The following is a 23,498-nucleotide window of genomic DNA, read 5'->3' as shown; positions in this document are numbered from 1 at the left end:
GCTTGACTGTCCAAAAAGTGGTGCATGTAATGGAAAGGATAGTGCAGCTTTAGTGTGGTGGGAGGGTGTGGAATAAGATTTGCATCTTCGGGAGTATTTGCATGGTGACCTGTTTATGCTCAAGCTACAGACCCCCCCCCCCCCCCCACCTCTGTTCTCAGCCCTACCCTTTGCCCCTGCCCCTCGGTGTCCTTAGCTTGTTAGTGTTCCTGCTTGGTAACTCAGGTCAATGCCGTGACAACGGCAGGCGGCACAAAAAAGCACAGCGCCAACTTGAGCCGCAGCACCGGAGCAGGAAGGGTGTCCTCTATCACTGCAGGCTCCTGGAATGAAGCGCTGCCACACTCTGTGGCCTGCCTAGGCACATGAAAATGAGCAAAGAATTCCCACTGAGCAGCCATTTGACTAACTAAGACTGGATGAAAATGTTCCCTCTATTGCACTTCGTCATAGTGTCAGAGAAATATATATATTTAAATCCATGAGCTAAATTCTCCTTTGTTATAGTCAGTAGCGAGGTCTAGCGCTCAGCTGTTAAGGTAGCATAGCCTTGTGAGATGAAAGCATAATGTATTTGGAGCAATAGACACAAGACTTGACAAATGTAATGATATTGAAATGAGTATGATAACATTATGTCTTGGTGGATTGTGATCCAATTGGATATTAATTAAATATTAAGCGAGTTAAAAGTTGTATTTAATAATGCAAGGAGTTCTCTGAAATTCCTTCTCTCTGGAGAGGAACAATCTGCTTAGCATAATGTGCTGTATGAAATGTGATAGCGGTTGAACATGTTTGCTGATGCTACATGTAGATTCAGGCTTGTAGCGTTAGCAAACAATGCTATTAGCCAACAATGCTATTAGCCAACAATGCTATTAGCAAAAAAATGCTATTTTAGCTAACGCTCAGTTTTACATTATATTAATGTATATTAATGGCCATATACAGCGAGAAAATCCAATGGTTCTTGCCATTACATTAGTCAAGGCTCATCTTTGTGCCCCATATTCGAGAGAGAAGCTTGTTTAATTTTAATTAAAAGTGATTGGGAAGATGGGAGTGTTTCACTCTTTATTAGTATCACCGAAGTTCACCGCCAAAGCACCAGAGTGATTAATCTTTCCAAGGCGCATGGAAGAGCAAACAACATTCCCCAAATACTCCCACCATTACGTCTCTGAGTATCCAAGGAGATTGGTCTACTGGGACCTTTATTCATTCTGAGTACTATAAGCAGTAACACTGACTTCAGTCCTTTAATGTCATTCCTCCCTAGAAATGTATTCAAATCCAAACCCAGTTCCTGTATTCTTCTACCCCTGCTCCAGTCCCTGTCCCTTAAATCCTCTTACCTTGTATGGTGTGTTTGAATCATGCGTGGTTAACTACCTAAGTCAAACCTCAGAAAACATTGTGATTTGTGTTAAGATGACTCCTTTGCCTCTCCCTGTCCTGTCCTGTCACACTGGAGCACTTCCCCATATCTGTCCAGTGACGCTGTGCATTCGTCCTGCCCTGGCAACTCTAGCTTAATAATAGCCAGTCGTGTTTATTTCCCAGAAACCCAAAGCTGCCAGCCTAACCCTAGGCACCCTCCCCATGTTTGATATCTGTTTTTTTGTATGTCTGTGTTACTATTTATTTTCCCTCTCAATCCTCCTCTCGCCTTCCCATTCCCAACCATGGTTGCCTTTCCAAGCCAGCTATGTGCTTGTGTGCATGACAGAGAGCCCAAGCCCCCATGACAGGACCCGGCCTTGTATCTTTCATGTGCATAGTGCTGCATCATTTAATTTCAATCAACTTGTTTTTGGATTTGTTTCAAATTTTGATTTGGTTTTAGTTTCTACTTCGAACGTGGTTATTTTGGAACGTGTATCCACTTTTTTGATCTGAGAAGCAGAGTTGCACCATATTCCATGTACTTGTACCATAGTTGGATGTGTCTCCACCACGGAGCATCAGTATGTGTGATGTGACAATGTGATGCGGCACATTTACGCCACATCAACTGGAAGAACGCAGCATTGAAGTTGTTCTCTTGATCACTTCACTCTGGCATGCTGTCGACCCTCCAGTTCCTCTGTGCCGTTCTCTTTATATCTGTATGAATGGTATAATTCATGCATGGTGTTTGTGATTGTTAGTCCATAGCTAGTCCCATCATTGAGCCCTGCTAGGCCTGGACCGAGTAGTGTGTAAAACTGTGTGTTTTACTCTCCATCCAACCATCTCAGAATAAAATATCCATGTCTAAATATGTTAAATTAGATCTAAAAGTAACATTTCTGGCAAGTTGTAAATATATTTGTTATCCATGTATATAACTTATGAGTCTCTTTTTTTCTCGGCCGTTGATGGGAAACCTTGGCCTTGTGCAGCTTGTATGACTTGTTACCCCTACCCTCTGTCTTCTGTAGTGCGACGGGTGCCCCCGCGGTTCTCCATCCCGCCTACGGACAATGAGATCATGCCTGGAGGCAGCGTCAACATCACCTGTGTGGCGGTGGGCTCCCCCATGCCCTACGTCAAATGGATGCTGGGAGCCGAAGACCTGACTCCCGAGGACGACATGCCCATAGGGCGAAACGTTTTGGAGCTCACTGACGTCCGTCAGTCTAACAACTATACCTGCGTAGCCATGTCTACTCTCGGGGTTATTGAGGCGGTGGCGCAGATCACGGTGAAAGGTAGCGCCCGTTTACTTCTTCCTGTCATGTTTTGTTGGTCTCAGAAGGAGGGTTCCTAAAGCCTGGGATGTGTTGACACCAGCCTCAGTGCATTAGATGCTAGATTGAGAATCAGTGGAAGGGTTATCTTTCAACCAGGGGAGTTAAACACCAAAGCTCTATCCCCCCCCAAAAGAAGTGTGTCTTTGGCTGTCCCCATAAGATAACCTTTTGAAGAACCCATGTTGGTTACAGATAGAACTGTTTGGGGTTCCATGTATAACCCTTCCACAGAGGGTTCTACATGGAACCCAAAAGGGTTCTACCTGATGACAGCCAAAGAACCCTGTGTGTGTGTGTGTGTGTGTGTGTGTGTGTGTGTGTGTGTGTGTGTGTGTGTGTGTGTGTGTGTGTGTGTGTGTGTGTGTGCGCGCGCAGGCGCGCGTGCGTGCGTGCGTGTATGTGTGCACAGTGGGTATTGTTTGGTCTTCTCAGAAGGCAGGGTTCTTATCGGAGTGTAATCATATCTCCTCTGCTGCATACTAGAGAGAGAGATTCCAGATTCTACATTTGAGGTGGCATATAACGAGAATCCATCGCTCTCATATCTTTCAATTCATGCCACCGGTGTAACAGCAGAGAAAAGCATGTCTTTTGTTGTACGGTTTTACAATAGTTCAAATATGGTTATAATGCGCTGCGGTGGCATACTAATAAGTAAGGCAAGGTTAAAGCAAATATGACCTTTTAGAATATACAGTCTGAAAATAAATCTACAGTATGAAGGGTAGGAATGCTATTATTGTGATCGTGGCACAGCCAGCCTGTTCATGGAAATGTGATAATGCCTGAGGAATTCATATGAAATGTTCAATGCTTCTGCCTATTGTTAGTTATTATGTGTTTCAAGTGAGGATATCCCGTTCTCCTTGGATAAGTCACCAATAAGTCACCAATATTCTCTTCTTTATAACAAATACATTGCGGTGTTATTCCACGGGAATTGGGCCTAGTGTTTGGCCCACAACTGTTATTTGTACATTATAGTCATTTGTAGATTAACCATGTATATTGAGCATGCATATTTTAAATCATATCGTATTTGTTTGTTATTCCAGCATTGCCCAAGCCGCCCGGCATTCCCTTGGTGACGGAGCGCACGGCCACCAGCATCACGCTGACGTGGGACTCAGGCAACCCTGAGCCTGTCTCCTACTACATCATCCAGCACAAGTCCAAGATCTCAGAGGACACATACAAGGAGATCGACGGTGTGGCCACCACTCGATACAGCGTGGGCGGCCTCAGTCCTTACTCGGACTACGAGTTCCGAGTGGTGGCGGTGAACAACATCGGGCGTGGGCCGCCCAGCGATGGCATCGAAGCCAAGACGGCCGAGCAGGCACCTAGCACGGCGCCCAGGCAGGTCAGGGGTCGTATGCTCAGTGCCACCACAGCCATCATCCACTGGGATGAACCAGAGGAGGCCAATGGGCAGATTATGGGCTACCGTGTGTACTACACCATGGACTCTGCCCAGCACGTCAACTTGTGGGAGAAGCAGATAGTGCGTGGGTCAAACTTCCTCACCATTCAAGGCCTCATCCCTAACAAGACCTATTACATTAAGGTCCTGGCCTACACGTCGGTGGGCGATGGACCTCTGTCTGCAGATCTCCAGATCATTGCCAAGACGGGGGGTAAGATCTGTGTGTAGCCGGCTTTATGTGTGATTTTGTTTGGACCAAAGCCTTTACATGGACAATAACATTAACTGTATGTGAGCTAGTCGATACATTATTGTAGGAGCTGAAGCTCTGCAATGTTTGAGTTATGAGTAAACAAGCACATCAACCAACTCTGCAATGGAGAGGCTAATTCGACAGCTAAGTGTCTTTCTGGGAAAACACTTCACTCACTCTGTCCTATTAGTCAGATAAAAGTCTCCTCATCTTTGACCACAGCTGTAAACACTTGAAATCTCTTTTGGCTCTTGAGTGCCAAGCAATTTCCTTTTTAATTTGCCATTCTGAATGACAAAAATCACAGTTTAATAAACAAGATTGGGGCCTTGTTTACTTCATTCAAATATATAAAGCAATAGTAGCAATAACAGGTAATAGTAATCATGTATTAATAACATGTTACTACTAATGTTATTATTAGTAAAAGAAGCCACAGTAGTACCAGCAGCAGCACTCGTCAAATATGTTTTAGCAGAGGTACGATGGAAGTGACAATGAGTGTCATTGGTTTAGTGGACCAAATGTGTATTTGTATTGCTTTCCCAGTCCCCTCTCAACCGACCGACTTCAAAGGGGAAGCCAAATCCGAAACAAGTATACTACTATCGTGGATAGCCCCTGCACAGACCGGACAAGACAATCAAATCATGGGATATGAACTTCTGTACAAGAAGGGGGACGACAAGGAGGAGGTATCTGGTTTCTCAAATTCAAAATATGGCTAGCTATACTGGCCCAATGTATCTTACACCCAGTGGTATACCTTTTTCTTAATGTTCTGATCTGATGACATACCATTATCTCAACAGAAACGAATCAGCTTTGAGCCAACCACCACATACCTGCTGAAGGACTTGAAACCCTTCACTACTTATACTTTCCAGCTAGCCGCGCGCAGTAAGCATGGTATCGGAGCCTACACCAACGAGATCTCTGCAGAAACCCCTCAAACACGTAGGTCCTCTTCCATATCTAAGCTCTGGCCAGACAGTTTACCACTGGATGTGGAAACACCTTGGAGATAATCTTTTTTAATAAAATCAATTTTCAAACACGTCTACCTTTGCAATTTAGAATTGCAAATGCTAATTCCACAACCTTTTGCCAAAAACATGTTGATGACATGATACAAAGTAAATGTCATTCAAAGAGGTGGATGATTCTTAATAAAAAATGTATATAATCGAAAGAGGTGGGTGACTTTGAAAATTGACAAGTTCTGCAGCGATTGGAGCTGAAACGGGGTGTTTGGAACCTCACCATGCACCTATTCACTTTCAAATGGCTGCATGGACAGTGTTCACCAGGGCTCTCCTGTGAAGTCAACAGACAAGGTCACACTTTTTACAGAAGCTACTCCTCTTCAACACCTTTGATGTGCAAAACATCCCAACTAAGGCCAATAATAGATATGTGAATTATTCATTTCGATTTCAATTTTCTCTTTGTCTGACTGTCTGACAGTTTTGATTAGGGGAAGGGCATGTTATCCCACTATTAAAAGCCTTGTCTCTTGACTTTGCGTGTCAGCCACGTCAGAATATTTGCATATTGAGACTGAGCTTTCTATGGAAATACAATTCTGCACCTTTTATCTGGAGGTCAGTGGAGTTTCCCTTTCTCAGTATAATTAATCATTGGGGATGCCAACCCCTTAACAAAAGAATAAAATACAAAATTGGATAGACAACAAATACTGTAGAAAGCTCAAAAGCAAGTAGTATCACTGACGATAGAGAATTACCTTATTTTACCACACAATAATCCCTCAGGTTTATTGAAATTGCTAAAGCATTGACCAATTTGTCAAGGCACCAAATTGAAAGCTAAGGACAAAAACATAGTGTATTTATTAGAAAAACATACAGATATTTAAAATAAACCCGAGGTCTGTGTAAGACAAAAAAAGCAGAGAACAGGTAGGTATTAAGTTCAAAAGTCCAAACTCGATGGGAGGTACCAAGAATGTCTGCATTGAGACTTTGAAAAGTCATTCATATCTCCTTGGGAAGTTCTCTGCTGTACAGTCAGGCTTTTACCACAAACCAACAGGCTTCGGAAAGGTTGGTGACAAATACAACTTTTTACACTTTGCTAGAGTTGAAGCATCAACCTTTATGTTTTTGGATTCGTGGTAACTGCTTGCCCAATGTTTGATATTTGTTTGATTTTATTTGGATTTTATGTTGATCCAGTGAACTTTTACTGAGCAGTAATTGGATACGTTTATATTAAATGTGGGTTTTAGTCATGCTTATAAGTCCAAGATATGAAGCCCTAGACTGATAACAGCTTTTAGGAAATAATATTTAAGGTATTATTTACAAAGGTAGGTTACCTATTTTGAAGGTGTTCTATTATCTCATGACAACCCCATCCATACATTGTCAGTGTGTGTGATTTTATTTATTGAGTTCACCTTGTTTTAAAAAGTGTTAGTCTTTTGTCTTTGCCTTTTGTCTCATGTTAATTTGGGAAACCTCATTGACCTTTGATACCATTTCTTTGCATACATTGTTTGAGTCCTTGTGGTTCGTCCTCACTTTGTGTCATATTTATTTTCCCTTTCCCTTTTTTTATTGTTTGTTCGTTTCCACCACCATCATCCCAACCCAAAAAAACTTCAACCTACCTGTGAAACCCCTCGAAACAAACAAAATAAAATAAAACCCCAACTGAAATGGTTGATCCAATCAAACAAAACCCTGCTCGTCCTCAAATCCACTCCTCCAATCAGAGCCCTCAGCCCCACCTCAGGATGTGAAGTGCTCTAGCCCCAGCTCCACCTATATCCTGGTAAGTTGGCGGCCGCCCCCTACGGAGTTACAGAATGGGATCATAACGAAGTATGCCATCCAATACGCCGCCACTGAAGGGGAGGACACCACCATCCGACAAATATCCAACATCCCTCCCGAAATCTCCCAGTACCTCTTGGGAAACATGGAAAAATGGACCGAATACCGTGTGACAGTGACTGCTCACACAGATGTCGGTGAAGGACCTGAAAGTTTACCACAACTCATTCGCACCGAGGAGGATGGTATGTTTTTCTGAAACCGCTGCCCCTGTTGCAAATCCAGTCCACCCTCTAACCTCTAACCCCCTTTAGATACTGTCTAACAGCATCTACAGTCCTTCTGACCTAGCGTCCCTCCCTGCTTCTTCCTCCTGCTTCTAACAAAGCTGACTCCTAACTCTCATGCAACTTTCGTTTTTTTACTAAACAGACTGCGACTGACTTTTTTGTAAATCTCAATGAACTTTTTGTCAGTATTTTTCTGCGTTTATCCTTTTATGCTTTTACTCAATTTCAACATATGGTATGGAATTTTTCTCCTGCACGGAAGCACTTCAGGCCTTTTGACTTCCAGTCCCAAACTGTCATTTAAAAAACTTTTTTATGAGAAAAAAACTTTTAGTTTTAACTTTTTTATAAACTTGACTGAATGGCAAGTTATGGATAGTGGAAGGACACAATTTGGAAGGTATATTTTTAATGGCCTAAAACAACAATATTTTTTTCAATTTCAATTTCATTTTTTCTTCACGCTTCATAGCCAAAATTCTTGCAGGGTGCTTTAAACTTTTGAAGCATTCCCTTTGGCTCTTTTCTATTTTGACAAACACATTTTTATTCCATGTTTTTAATCCACTACTTCCATTTTTTTGATGTTTCCAGATTAGGTCAGTTGTCAGACCTGTTTTTGGGTTTGTTTTTCTTTTCCCGTGCCGTTGTTGAAATATTGATGTCATACAGTGCTTGTTGCAGTATGCTCGCTCCCCTTTTCTAAATTTTTTCACCTCAGCATTTTGCTCTTTGGAGTTGGCCAGGAATTAAAACGGGGAGAAGGGGTCCTCTATAATCTTGACCTTCTTTCTTTTATCCCATGGTGTTCCTCCAGTTCCCAGCGGCCCACCTCGTAAAGTCGAGGTGGAGGCTGTCAACTCCACATCAATTAAAGTGATCTGGCGCTCGCCGATGCCCACCAAGCAGCACGGGCAGATTCGAGGGTACCAGGTGCACTACGTCAGGATGGTTAATGGGGAACCCATGGGACAGCCAGGCATCAAGGACATCTTGATCGAGGATGCGCAGGTAAGCAGCCTCCTCCTCCGCCTCCCTCCCCAAACTCGCACATCCTCTCACCTTGAGACGTTAGTTGACACAAGGATAGCAGAGCATAAGAGTCACACCTGCCAGGGTAAAATTTTTATGATATGGTTAAACCTTATGACACAAATAATACTGAACAAAAATATTAACGAAACATGCAACAATTTCAACAATTTTACTGAGTTACAGTTCATATAAGGAAATCCGTCAACTGAAATAAATTCATTAGGCACTAATCTATGGATATCACATGACTGGGCAGGAGCACAGCCATGGGTGGGCCTAGGAGGGCATATGCCCATGCATTTGGGATCCAGGCCCACCCACTGGGGAGCCAGGCCCAGCCAATCAGAGTTTTTCCACTCGAAAGGGGCTTTATTATAGACAGAAATACTCCTCAGTTTCATCAGCTTTTTGGGTGGCAGGTCTCAGACGATCCCGTAGGTGAAGAAGCCAGATGTGGAGGTCCTAGGCTGGCATGGTAACACGTGGTCTGCGGTTGTGAGGCCAGTTGGACATACTGCCAAATTCTCTAAAACGATGTTGGAGACAGTTTATGGTAGAGGAGCGAACATTGAATTCACTGGCAACAGCTCTGTGGACATTCCTGCAGTCAGCATGCCAATTGCACACTCCCTCAAAACTTGAGACATCTGTGGTATTGTGTTGTGTGACAAAACTGCACATTTAGAGTGGCCTTACATTGTCCCCAGCACAAGGTGCACCTGTGTAATGATCATGCTGTTTAATCAGCTTCTTGACATGCCACACCTGTTAGGTGGATGGATTACCTTGGCAAATGAGAAATGCTCACTAACAGGGATGTAAACAAATTTGTGCACAAACATTTTGTGAAATAAGCTTTTTGTGCGTATGGAACATTTCTGAGATATTTTATTTCAGCTCATGAAACATGGGACCAACACTTTTCATGTTGCGTTTATATTTTTGTTCAGTATAGTTGTTCTCAGGACCTTTTGAAACCCATTGAGTATATCTATGATACAATACACATTGTCTACACATGTCTATGAATAGACCTACACAGTATGTGCCTCCTATGTTACTCTCAATATCTGGTTGAGACAATCACAGGAGCTTTGAGGCCTGAATTTAGATCCAATGGATCACACATCTGTAAATTCAATGGAACTGACATAGTCAAGAACTTATTGGTGCTCAGTGAATGACATCTCTTAAGGGTAAAATCATCAGTCAGTATAATATACAGTATGTGTCTTGTCTGTGGCAACTACTCAACAACTCTGTACTTAGCCTTTGTTTTGTTTTCTTGTTTCCACTCATCTCAAATCGTAATCAGTGGGAATATGATGATTCAACTGAACATGTGAGTAGATACAGAGGCCTGATACAGTGTTAATCCCGTTCCCCTGCATGCTCTGTCTCCTCTGTTCATGACCTCCCCTTGGTTTTGATTGTTATGAACCTCACATCACCTCCTGACTCTTCTGAATCCCGCTAAGACAAAAAGACAAAACATACACTACTTGTTTTGTACTTGTAAATTGAAATGGAATGGCATGACTAACAGATATCCATATTCAATATTACGAGGCTATGCACAGTTTCTTAGCATTGTTGATTACAATAAACAAGCTTTTTGATTGGGGAACCTAGTTTATTGCAAAGCTGAGCACATCACAATTCACAAGATGATAAGTTACCATGTGTACTGCACTACTTACACCCTCTCCTTTTCAATGCATGGGGTGCAAGTAAGCATTTCTTTGGACAATGTATACCATGTGTACCCTGTACATACGACTAATGCAACTTTAGGCTTATGGTCCACCAGTCCAGATCGTATGCATGGAGCGAAGGATGGTGTGGCAACTAGGCTATAGTTTTAAAAACTATATAATAAACAGGACTGGTTTTTACCAACCATGTTCATTGTCAGTTATTTGCTAATTAGTGAGATAATATCTGTGAGATAATGTATGTCCTCTGAATCAATAAGTTACAGCATAAATTCATGTACAAAAATGTACATTAGTTTGGTCCTTTGTATGATGAATGATCCTAATATTACACAACATCCCTAAACACCCACCTAATGCCCAAATTGCAGTAAAATCTCAAGCAAGAGTAAAACAAATACAAATCGCTATTCTTCTACAGGAAATGGTCATCACAGAGCTGCAGGCTGAGAGCACGTACTCGGTTGCCATGGCAGCCTACACGACAAAGGGAGACGGCGCTCGCAGCAAGCCCAAGCTGATCACCACCACTGGCGCAGGTAAGGGACCTGTCACCGCTGTTAATGTACCCTGTGATCATCAAAAAATGCATTTGTCCTGTAGAAAGCTGTGAAATTGCACCCAGTGAAAGGAAGCCCAAAAAAATGATGCTAAGCAAACCTTTTCCGCCCACGGCTATTAAAGTGTGAATGTGGCTAATTGCCACCTCAATTATAACAACAATTGTAATTCCGCTCACCCCCCATTTTGACATTGGAATGCTCACAGGGGTTAAGGAACTAATGAAAAAATGAGGTGGGGAAATGGGGGAAGAAAAATACTTCCAAATTGAAGGCAGCCCGATGGTCTGTTCAGCTCTCATTGGTTTCTTTTGAGAGAGCAGCATGACAGAATCCAAATGGCAATTCAGAAATACTTTGCTGTGTGTGTGAGACATAATTGCGCTGTCGTCTAATCCGTCTGAAAAGCCTTTCATGCCGCACCTGCCTGGCGTACAGATACAGACGGCTAGTGTGTGTGTGTGTTGGGGAGAGGGTGGGAGCCTTTACTCAGTAAATGCTTAAAAGGGAGGCCATATTGGTAGGTATCAAAGCAAACAGCATTAGCATTTATGCAAACAGGGTGTTAGCTATATACTGCTCTCTTGGTGGCTTAACACTTTACACGTAACAATATCCGCCAATGGTAACCCTTAACACTGTTATGAGTTGGAAAGGAGATCAGATTCTGCTATGTCAGGGATTATGGCTGGGGGTATTTTTGGGTTGTCATCATCCTCTCAAAATTGTCATAATGTCTGTCATTGGATATTGCTTTTAAAATGCTATGGAAGTTTGAATGGGTTCTTTGCATGGTATTTGTATTGAATTTGTTATTTTGTCTCTTAGTACCTGAAAAACCACGACTCATGGTCAGCCCTACCAACATGGGCACTGCCCTCCTCCAGTGGCACCCTCCGACGTTAACCCACGGCCCCCTGCAGGGCTACCGCCTTCGCTTTGGCCGCAAAGATGTCGACCCTCTGACCATCATCGAGTTCCCTGAGCGCGAGAACCACTACACCACCAAAGAGATCCACAAGGGGGCATCATACACCTTCCGCTTGTCCGCCCGCAACAAGGTGGGCTTTGGCGAGGAGACAGTCAAAGAGATCAACACTCCTGAAGATGTGCCTAGCGGCTTCCCACAAAGCATTGTGGCTGAGGGCGGCACCACCACCACCATTCAGGTGAATTGGAATCCCCTGTTACTGGCGGAGCGCAACGGCATTATCGTGAAGTACGCCCTGCAGTACAAGGACATCAACAGCCCTCGGAGTCCCTCGGAACTCTTCATCACCGCCCCAGAGTCCACTGTCACCCTGGACGGCCTCAAGGCTGACACCACTTACGATATCAAAATGTGTGCCTTCACCAGCAAGGGCTCCGGCCCCTATAGTCCCAGTGTCCAGTTCAGGACACAGCCCTTGGATCAAGGTAGGACCCCACCCCAATTCCCCTTCCCGCCCCCCAATCCAACTTCAGTCCACAACCACCATCAACAGCAACCACCTCGTCAAGCTTTAGTGGCAGAAGAACAAACAGAATGGGATTACTGATCTCATGATTGGTCAAAAAATCTGCTGTATGTATACATAGCCCTCCCACCCCATAAGAAAGAAAGATATCATGAACAGGTGGAGTAAGTATATGTGTCCCATGTGTTGTCAGCTAAGCCAAAGGTGAGTCTGTAGATTATAAAGAGCTGCTGTTAATAAAAAGGTAAGATAAAAGAAAGCAAAGGTAAGATGGGAGCACTGTAGCCCTGCTAAGACCACACTTGTGCCGGTTTCAGACTGCTTGTAAAGAGAAACATGTTCAGGTAAGAGGTTTATGGCTCTGGAATCCTTTAAGGAGGGTTATGTTTGTTTCGTGTCTAAATCATCTGCTCCCCCTTTCTTTTAGCAGTGTTTGCAAAAAACTTTCATGTGAAAGCTGCCATGAAGACATCCGTGCTCCTTACCTGGGAGATCCCAGACAACTATAACGCAGCTCAGCCCTTCACAGTAAGAGCTTTTTGATTATCTTCCATATTTTAATAAACAATGTTCGAGGATCCAGAAAATATCAAGTGACATGAGCCAAAAATATAGTAGTCACATAAATATCTGAACAAGTCCGGACATTTCCCTGACTAAACAGACCTCATATGTTGGATTAGTGAATCTCCTCAACATTCACACACGCTTTCCTACCATTCCAAATCCAGATCCTCTATGACAAAGGCCAGAGCGTGGAGGTGGACGGCAAGCTCACTCAGAAGCTTATCACGGGTCTGCAGGCCGGGACGCAGTACTCCTTCCTGCTGACCAACCGGGGCAACAGCGCCGGCGGTCTCCAGCACCGTGTCTCCACCATGACCGCCCCGGACATCCTGCGCACCAAGCCCTACCTGATCGGCAAGACCAACTTGGATGGCATGGTCTCTGTGGAGCTGCCCTCTGTCCAGACTTCAGAGAAAGTCAGGTGAGTGGCGGGGATTAAAACTAATGCTAACGCTAATGCTAATGGATAATTGCAGACTTGTATTTATAGAGCTGGCTATTTAGCCTAATTTGAATTTACTTAATTCATTCGCCTCGGTGGCTGCCTTAATCCATCTATTTACCTTGAGCTCGTCTTTGGGTTCAATTATATCAGCAGGATACCATTAAAGCTTATTTGTCCTCTCAATAAGTGAAAGGGGCAAGATTTGACACTGCCAGATTTTGTAACACTTTATTTTTTATACTGTTTGAAAGGTCAGAACATCAGCACTGAAGAGGTCATCACTTTCTTTAGTGTACCCTGTATATTACATTAATTGCATTGTATCAAGCCTGTTCTTATTGTTCTCTGTTCATCAGAGAGAAGATGACACAATGAATTCTCCCATCCAATTTAACCCACTTCCCAGTATTAAGCCTTGTAATGTCTCTTCCAGCCTTTCCAACTAAGCTCTGGGTTGTCAAAAGGCCAATGCGCAGATCTGATTGTAGACTGGCACTTCAAACCAATCTAGGGTTTTGATCTTGCTGGACGCACTCGAGCCTACTATCCCCTATGCCAGTGCTTAAGCTAATTTGCTTCCCATCAGCCTGCCACACTGCCTTCCTGGCTAACGCTAGCTAGCACCGTGCCCAGCCTGGAGAAGCCCTGAAAAAACTCTGGTAGAGGCCTTTATCTCCCTTGTCGCCCCAATGGAGGGTTGAAAATCCCTCTAATTCCAGCTCCTCTTCTCACTCTCGCGGAGGGGTACTAATTAGCCCGCGGGGCTAACAGTGCGCCGACTTCTCTGATGATAACGGGCTAGCGTAACTAGCTAATGGTACGATCATTTGTCATCTTTGTCTCTTGTCCTCCACGCCTCCTACCCTGTTACACCTACAGGATAAGGCTCCTCAGGGACGCTAGACATTTTTGTGTATGAAGCTCAAAGCTTTGATCTTGGTTTGTTTTGTTTACAATACAATGGTGTATTGTAAACATCTTATGGAGTGAACTGACAATGGCCTTTGACCTTGAAGAGCTTGAAATACCTTGTCATTCTGTTGTTTTCTTTCTTTTCCTCCCATTTCCAGGGGATACTACATAGTGGTGGTGCCTCTGAAGAAACAGCGCACAGGAAAGTATCTCAAACCCTGGGACAGTCCAGATGAGATGAATCTAGAAGAGGTAGGTACCACAAAATGGTCCAAAAAGTCCTTATTAAACATTAACATTCAATTCCTGTTGTGGAATCTCAATATTTACTGAATTGCAATGGAATCGACTTTAACCCAAGTCTTACTAAAAAAAAAGGTGGTGGGAAGAACTCGACTCTAACTCTGCAGATACGAAAGGATGGGGGTGGGGAAACCTGGGGACGGGGCTCGTTGATTGATGCAAATAGCTACAGAGATAATTATTCAAATGGGAAATAGGTAGAACATGGAGTAGTCATCAAGTGCACTGCAACTCAACTCCCCCTTCCCACCCCCTCTCCCTCTCAACGGTAATTACCTGAAGAGCTGCATCAGGCCTCTGTGTTCTTATTCAAGGGAAAGGTAGCACACTGGTTATGCACAAAGTACTTGACAACTTTAATATTTAGCCAGTCTAGGTATATCTGAAGCTTTTGTGCTCTGTGTATCCTTAGGTACATTTGGGGATAAGCTGACGTAATGATTTAGCATTCAAACTGTGAAATGTGTGTGTTCATTGTGATGCGTCATTCACATATATCGATCTATCTCTTTCCAAGATGGCATAGCAGTCAGACATTCGTTGTCCTCCTCTTGTCGTGTCCCGTGTATATATATATTTACATCTTTTCTTCGCATATCTTTTTCTATATTTTTTTCTAAAACTCAACCTCAAAACACTCTCCTGCAACCCACCTCACCAATTTAAAAAAAATAAAGTATTATTTACCTCAAATCTGAAATCCACAACAGAAGCTAGCCAGAGGTTAGCCAAAGGCTGGCCTGTTCACTGGCTAACGTTGGAGTTCAGCTAGCCACGGTTGGCGGTCATCAGCTATCCCTTAGCTCGAAAAGCTATCGCCAGTTTTGTACAGCGCGACTCAGACCAGAGCATACCGGACCTATTTTTCTCTCCATATCCCCGGATTTCTACCGCAGGCTCTGGACATTTACACCTGGATCTTGCAGCTAGCTAGCTGCTACCCGAGTGACTATTGGCTAACGTCGGTCCCGGAGCTAACATCAATTGTTCCGGAGCTAGCCAGCTGAAGAGTTCCATCAGCCACTCCTGGGCTACAATCACCTATCCGGACCTGTTTTACTGCCGATGCGGAGCCCCATCGGGCCTTCACGACTGGACTACCGACGTTATCTGCCCGAGGGAGTTATCCAACTGGCCCCTCCGTTGCGACAGAACCTGAACGCTCATCTGCGGCCCGCTAATCGTTAGCTGTCTTATCGGCTGCTATCTTAATAGGTCTATCGGACAATTTTCTTGGGCCACTATAACTATAACTATTTTGCCAATTGGACTAGTCCCCCCTACCACACGGAACCCCACTAATCTACAGACGGAAACGCACGAGGTGGCTAAAAACAGACCTCCCTCCATCTTCTGCCAGCTTGCTACCTATGGCCCTGCTAGCTGTCTGAATCTCACTTGGACATTTATGATCACTTCGGCTAAGCATGCCTCTGTCCATTGCTCTTCTGGTTAGTGTTTATTGGCTTATTTCACTGTAGAGCTATGTTAATGGCCTTCAGCACACCACAACCTCACCTACCTAACGCATGTGAAACATTCCTAACAGTCATAAGATACTGAGGATGGCATTCAATCAATTGCAGTAAGTAAGTCTCCAGATAGAGCTTCCAGAAGTGTGTTTGAACTCCCTCTATCCAGGACATGCTGCTGTACAGTACAATGCACTTCCAAAAGCATGATTCAGAAATCCAGTGTCTGCAATTGATCAAATAAAATCAAATGTTATTTGTCATACTGCCACAGCAGATCCACAGATGACGCAATCTCTATTGTACTCCACACAGCCCTTTCCCACCTGAGAAAGGACAGTGTTGGGGCGGTATGTGAATTGGAGTGGATTCCAGGGTGTCTGGGATGATGGTGTTGATATGAGCCATGACCAGCCTTTCAAAGAATGTCATGGCTACATATGTGAGTTCTACGGGTGATAGTCATTTAGATAGGTTACCTTGGCGTTTTTGGGCACAGGGACTATGGGTCAGGGAGAGTCTGAACATATCAGTGAAGACACTTGCCAGCTGGTGAGCGCATGCTCTGAGTATGTGTCTTGGTAATCCATCTGGCCCTGCGGCCTTGTGAATATTAACCTGTTTAAAGGTCTTACTCACATCGGCTATGGAGAGCATGAACACAACAGCTGGTGCCCTCATGCATAGTTCAGTGTTGCTAGCCTTGAAGTGCCTATAGAAGGTATTTAGCTCATCTGGTAGGCTCGCGTCACTGGACACCTCATGGCTGAGTTTCCCTTTGTAATCCGTGATAGTCTGCTAGCCCTACCACATCCAACGACCGTCAGAGCTGGTGTAGTAGGATTCGATTTTGGTCCTGTATTGTCGCTTTGCCTGTTTGATGGTTAATCAGAGGGCATAGCAGAATTTCTTATAAGTGTCAGGATTAGAGTCCTGCAACTTGAAAGCAGCTCTAGCCTTTAGCTCAGTGCATATGTTGCCTGTAATCCGTGGCTTCTGGTTGGGATATGTACGTACAGTCACTGTGGGGACCACGTCATAGATGCACTTATTAATGATGCCGGTTACTAATGTGGTAAACTCCTCAATCCCGGAACATATTCCAGTCTGTGCTAGCGAAACAGTCCTGTAGCTTAACATCCGTTTCATTGGAAGACTTACGTATTGAGCGTGTCACTAGTACTTCCTGTTAAATTATTTGCTTGTAAGCAGGAATCAGGAGGATAGCGTTATGGTCAGATTTGCTGAATGAAGGGTGAGGGAGAGCTTTGTATGCATCTCTGTGTGTGGAGTAAAGGTGATATAGAGTTTTTTTTACTCTAGTTGCACGCTGGTAGAAATTAGGGTAAAACGGATTTCAATTTTCCTGCATTAAAGTCACTGGCCACTAGGAGCGCCGCCTCTGAGTGAGCATTTTCTTGTTTGCTTATGGCCCTATGCAGCTTTTAAAGTGTGGTCTTAGTGCCAGCATTGGTTTGTGGTGGTAAATAGGTAGCTTTGAAAAATATAGATAAACTCTCTCTATAAATAATCTGGTCTACAGTTTATCATGAGGTGTTCTCAGGCGAGCAGAACCTTTAGACTTCCTTAACATTAGAGATCGTGCACCAGTTGTTAACAAAGAGAGACCCATTTACCATGTCCTTGTTCAGCCGCGACACATAGAAACTTAGGATATTACCAGTTCTTCAGATCACGTTGATAGTACAGTCTCGAATGAACCTCTTCCAGTTTTTTCTTCAGGGAGGTATCCAGTGAGTCTCGTCAGGTATCCCACACAACGCTGTCTCCTCCTTCTTCGAGTGTCAGGGATTTGGGCCTGGTACGCGATAATCATTATGTCTTTCGTCTCCGTCTGATTGAAGTAAAAGTCTGCGTCCAAATGGAGGTTAGTGATGGCTGTTCTGATGTCCAGAAGCTCTTTTGGGTCATAGGAAACAATGGTGGAAACATTATGTACAGAAAAAGTTAAGATCAGTGCCACCCCCCACCCATAAAATCTCCAATCTCCAGGTCTCCAGTCCCTCTCGTTCCATTATTTATCCCAACCCAAGTATGAACAGGTTTTAGCCCTTTTTGCGTCACTAGACTTTTGATGTAAGTAGTTCGGTTTAGGGATAGATTAATATCTATTTAATACTTTACTTGTCATTGTGGGTAGGTACTTATGGGGATGATTTATTCCTAATGCAGTAAATAGAGCAAACAAAAAAACAATATGAGCATACACTTTATCTCTTGAGAAGAACCATGTTGTTTCACTGAGTCTCATCTGTCTCACGCCTTGACCGATTACCAGAAAGTCGCCCCCTCCCATCAGAAATGATTTGTTTGTCAGTATTGGGCTCTCACCTTTTCACAAATTTTCCCAAGGGCGGCTTGTTTTAGCCGTGTTGACAAGGGATATGATTGAAGACATTATTGAGTAGTGACACCGCCCCCCGAGCCAAAGCCATTGCAGAAACTTGATAGGCACACACGCACTCCAGAGAGAGAGATATGAAGTTGGCTCACGTTGATACGACGTGTACTTTTGGGTAGGCTTAAACCACATACACTGAACAAAAATATAAATGCAACATGTAAAGTGTTGGTCCCATGTTTCATGAGCTGAAATAAAAGATCCCAGAAATGTTCCATACACACAAAAAAAAGCTTATTTCTATCAAATTTTGTGCACAGATTTGTTTACATCCCTGTTAGTGAGCATTTCTCCTTTGCCAAGATAATCCAGCCACCTGACAGGTGTGACATATCAAGAAGCTGATTAAACGGCAGGATCATTACACAGGTCCACCTTGTGCTGGGGACAATTAAAGGCTGCTCTAAAATGTGACATTTTGTCACACAACACAATGCCATAGATGTCTCAAGTTTTGAGGGATCATGCAATAGGCATGCTGACTGCAGGAATGTACACCAGAGCTGTTGCCAGAGAATTGAATGTTCATTTCAACGTCATTTTTCACGTCATTTCAACGTCATTTTTGAGAATTTGGCAGTATGTCCAACCGGACTGACAACCGCAGATCACATGTATGGCGTTGTGTTTCAGAGTGCCCCAAGGTGAGGGTGTGGTTATGGTATGGGCAGGCATAAACTACCAACAACGAACACAACTGCATTTTATTGATGGCAATTTTAATACACAGAAATACCATTACAAGATCCTGAGGCCCATTATCGTGCCATTCATCCTCCGGCATCACTTCATGTTTTAACACAGCCCCATGTTGCAAAGATCTGTACACAATTCCTGAAAGCTGAAAATGTCCCAGTTCTTCCATGGCCTGCATACTCACCCGACATGTCACCCATTGAGCATGTTTGGGATGCTCTGGATTGACAGCAACTTTGCACAGCCATTGAAGAGGAGTGGGACAACATTCCACAGGCCACAATCAACAGCCTTATCAACACTATGCGAAGGAGATGTGTCGCGCTGCATCAGGCGAATAACGGTCACACAGGATACTGACTGGTTATCTGATCTACGCCCCTACCATTTTTTTAAGGTATATGTGACCAACAGATGCATATCTGTATTCCCAGTCATGTGAAATCCATAGATTATGGCCTAATGAATGTATTTCAATTGACTGATTTCCTTATATGAACTGAAATTGTTGCATGTTGCGTTGATATTTTTGTTCAGTGTAAATCAAGCAGACATGAAACCAGTAAGATGTCTCACACCATTACATACACTGAATCATTTTTGGTTGGCGTTATTGCACCCAAAACCACATAGGTATACTTAGACCTAGTTATGTAGCCTATAGCAATAGCACTTGAGCGTAGACCTGCATAACATTACACTTTCCCATAAGAGCGAGACAAATTTGGCTTTGTTTTTTTGCGGAAGCAATCACACTCCCATTGTACGAATATGATCTGATTCACATTCTGATCAAGTTGCCTGGTGTTGCTAGTGGGTAAATAATATCTGGTATCTCTATTAGTGCAGTGTTACAATGTAATTTGTGACGGGTGCTAGCCTAGTGCAAATGCTCTGAGGCAGAATTTTTCTGTTATGACACACTGCACTTGCTCAGGGACTCACTTTCTTGGATGTAGGAAATAGAGCCAAGGGTATTCTGTGTGTGTGTGTGTGTGTGTGTGTGTGTGTGTGTGTGTGTGTGTGTGTGTGTGTGTGTGTGTGTGTGTGTGTGTGTGTGTGTGTGTGTGTGTGTGTGTGTGTGTGTGTGTGTGTGTGTGTGTGTCTGTGTGTGTGTGTGTGTATTTAATTACCCATGCTCAGCAAGAAACAGAACACCATTGCATTGTTGTAGCTCAGTTGGTAGAGCATGGTGTTTGCAACACCAGGGTGGTGGGTTTGATTCCCATGGGGGGCCAGCACAGAAAAAAAAAAAAATGTATGAAATTGTATGAAATGTATGCATTCACTACTGTAAGTCGCTCTGGATAAGAGCGTCTGCTAAATGACGTAAATGTAAATGTAATGTAAATGTAATTGATACCTTTAGGGGCTTGGTACTTACACTACGTTTGGTGCGCTCAGCACTTTCAATTAGTAGCCTCACCTATATTGTGTAGCATGCCATAGGGCATTTGCTAATATACTGTTTTATTAAGTACATTCCAATGACTACAAGCCATCATGTGGTCATGATGGTTCTAAAAGGTTGCTGGTGTCTGATGGGAATATATCAAAACAATATTAAGAGAATGAAGTCCATCTCTACCTATCGACAAGTATTCAGTCAGTTTACCACATATTTGCCTCTCATTCCTTCTAAAGATTATGCATTATACATACACACACACACACACATACACACACACACACACACACACACACACACACACACACACACACAGCAGAGCAGGGCATCTCTTCCTATTCTATTTCATGCCACTGGAACTTCAAAACATTGTCCCCTTTCAAAAAAAAATATATTTTTTTTTTTTTGACTTGAAATCCTTTTGAAATGTTTGACAGTATTCACGGTTATTATAGAAACTCATTTAGGAAAATCCACACATCTTGAAATCCTTGCAGCGTAAAACAAATGAAATCCAAATGGTAATATTTCCTCTTCCGTTGCAATCAGTAGTTTGAGCTTTTGTAATCAGAAGGGATGTAACACAGATTTGTAGTTGTGTGTGTGTGTGTGTGTGTGTGTGTGTGTGTGTGTGTGTGTGTGTGTGTGTGTGTGTGTGTGTGTGTGTGTGTGTGTGTGTTTGTGTCCATGTGTGTGACTGCAAAACAACATTTTTATCGACTGTCTAGCTACATCGGCTCAACTCTTTTCACTTTTAGCTGCTCAAAGAGATTAACCGAACAAGCCGAGGCCTTCGCTTCCGGAGGCAAGCTGAGCCCAAAGCCTACATCGCTGCCTACTTCAAAGACCTTCCTACTGACTTCACTCTGGGAGACACCAAGATCTATGGGGACTTTGAAAACAAGCAGCTCGCCAACGGCCAAGAGTACATCTTCTTTGTGCTTGCTGTCCTCGAGATCTCTGAAAATGTAAGTATATGCCTTTTTATGCTTTTTTTCTTAGAAAACCTCTCTCTCTCTATCTCATCCTTTGTTTCCTTCTCTTCTCTTAGACACCCCACTCCATAAAGGAATTAGTTCAGACAGGCGCATCAGTCGGCCCTCTGTCAATTTCCTTTTCCAGGAATCTTTTTCCCTCATGTTTAAAGTTGCATATTAAACGTCAAAGACCCAAATCAATTGCGTCTTGGCAGGGGGCACGTCCCTTGGCTGGATGTGTTACGTCAAGTCCGTTTGAACCCTGGTCCCTGAAAAAGGGCAAGAACAGAGCCTGCTACTGTATAGGGGAAATCCCCCAGAGGCTCCTGCCAATCGCAGGAATACCTTGATAACGGGACTCCTCTTTAATTGCACACCTACGTGTGAACGCCATTATCTCCTCCACTGCAGCTATGGTGTGTGTGTGTGTGTGTGTGTGTGTGTGTGACGAGAAGGAGAGTGTGGATCAAAGGAGAAAGGGGCATGATTAGCTGGCTAAATGCGTCAGAATGATGGATTTGAAGACCTGGGAGGTTTTAAGGGAGTCTGTCTTGGACTTCGCCAGTCTTGACTGAGATCTAGGAGGATGATAATGGCAGGTGGGCGAGCGGACAAAATGGGGGGAAATCTTTAATTTGCCCACCACAGCACTGATTAGCTTTTTCTTTGCCCCAAAGCCCCCAGTGTTTATCTCGTTCTGCTTAGAACGGCGTAAATGTACTCAATCACAAATGAGAGATGTTACGGATATTACGAACGTGCCCATATCTTTTGGATAGTTGAATTTGTACATTTGCATTGTCACAATAACTTTGAATGGGCAAATCTTAGCCTACTCGGCACATACAGGTTGTCCTGATGTCTTTGTGAAAGTCAGACTGACCGAATATACATGTACTTGAAGAGGAAAAGTTGAAACTTGGACACTTTTGAACTTGCGGTGGCCTCACAGAAGGGCTGAGGTCTATTGATTGGAGCTCAGCTGTGAGAGTTGATAGATATGTGAGAGAGTGCAGGTTGTTTTTCTACAAAGCTACACAGTCAGGAATAAGATATCACTTCAGGAACCTAGGAACATCGTCTGAACTGGGACCACAGAATATGTTTTCAAAGTCATGGGGGGCAGAGAAATAGTGGCATTAGAGTCAGCCAAAAATATTTCCTGTTGTTGTCTGGATACCTAACTACATTGTGGTGATAAAACAATTTCCCCTTCTCTACTCTACACTACCTGCATGTAGAACTAGCCTATTGCGTGGTTATTAAATACGTTATTCCACTAGTAGTTTATGTAAAGTGTAGCCTGAGAGCCTCAATAAAATAACACAGTGATGACTAATACAACTCCCCTTCCTCTCCTTCCCAGACCATGTATGCCACCAGCCCCTACTCCGACCCTGTCGTGTCAGCTGACCTTGACCCCCAGCCAATCATTGACGAGGAGGAGGGACTTATCTGGGTGGTGGGCCCAGTGCTCGCTGTGGTCTTCATCATCTGCATCGTCATCGCCATCCTCCTGTACAAGAGGTAAGGACTAAAGAAAGTGAAGCACACGAGGGAGAGAGAGAGAGAGAGAGAGAGACTGGCATCATCAAAGTCAAACAAAGCACATTCAAATACACTGTCAAACAAACAGTCTACCTATCAGACAGACACACACAGTCACACACACAGTCACACACACAGTCACACACACAGTCACACACACGCACACATACACAAAAGAAATCAGAGCAGCTCTTTGTCTGAACCTCCAGCGGAAGCTGACCGTTCGCCGCCACCGTCCATCAGTCAAGCGTAGGAGGGGAGCGCTCAGAGTATCGGCTGTGTGGCAGTGCATGCTGCTTTAGAACCACACACATACACAAGAGAGCCAAGCTCCAGGCCTGTTTTGTGACTCCCGGTTGACCTGGTGCTTTAACAGGGACACATTTCTCTCTAGCCTAGCTTCTCCCTCTTATATTTTTCACCTTGATTGAATACTGCTTTGGGCCAAGTGAAGCAGTCTCCATAGCATCCAC

At 43.7% G+C, this 23,498-nt stretch overlaps 1 protein-coding gene across 42 annotated transcripts in view; it reads left to right on the top strand.

Annotated features, from left to right (window-relative positions):
- Positions 1-23,498, top strand: part of LOC115194257 (receptor-type tyrosine-protein phosphatase delta) — a 393,126-nt gene that overhangs the window by 307,599 nt on the left and 62,029 nt on the right. For 21 of the 42 annotated variants that reach the window (XM_029753801.1, XM_029753797.1, XM_029753793.1 and 18 more), the window contains 14 exons: positions 2,427-2,696; positions 3,794-4,375; positions 4,967-5,112; positions 5,230-5,374; positions 7,158-7,463; positions 8,326-8,519; positions 9,859-9,885; positions 10,680-10,797; positions 11,647-12,234; positions 12,703-12,803; positions 13,007-13,263; positions 14,358-14,451; positions 21,259-21,468; positions 22,844-23,004. In XM_029753801.1, coding sequence (XP_029609661.1) covers positions 2,427-2,696; positions 3,794-4,375; positions 4,967-5,112; positions 5,230-5,374; positions 7,158-7,463; positions 8,326-8,519; positions 9,859-9,885; positions 10,680-10,797; positions 11,647-12,234; positions 12,703-12,803; positions 13,007-13,263; positions 14,358-14,451; positions 21,259-21,468; positions 22,844-23,004 — 3,199 coding nt within the window. The remainder of the gene's footprint in view (positions 1-2,426; positions 2,697-3,793; positions 4,376-4,966; positions 5,113-5,229; positions 5,375-7,157; positions 7,464-8,325; positions 8,520-9,858; positions 9,886-10,679; positions 10,798-11,646; positions 12,235-12,702; positions 12,804-13,006; positions 13,264-14,357; positions 14,452-21,258; positions 21,469-22,843; positions 23,005-23,498) is intronic. The other 21 variants (XM_029753802.1, XM_029753813.1, XM_029753806.1 and 18 more) reach the window with 3 other exon arrangements.

The sequence above is a fragment of the Salmo trutta genome, chromosome 5 (genome assembly GCF_901001165.1).
Source record: "Salmo trutta chromosome 5, fSalTru1.1, whole genome shotgun sequence".
Taxonomy (NCBI): Eukaryota; Metazoa; Chordata; class Actinopteri; order Salmoniformes; family Salmonidae; genus Salmo; species Salmo trutta.
Note: the sequence above shows the minus strand (reverse complement) of the source record. Positions and strands in the feature narration are given on the sequence as shown.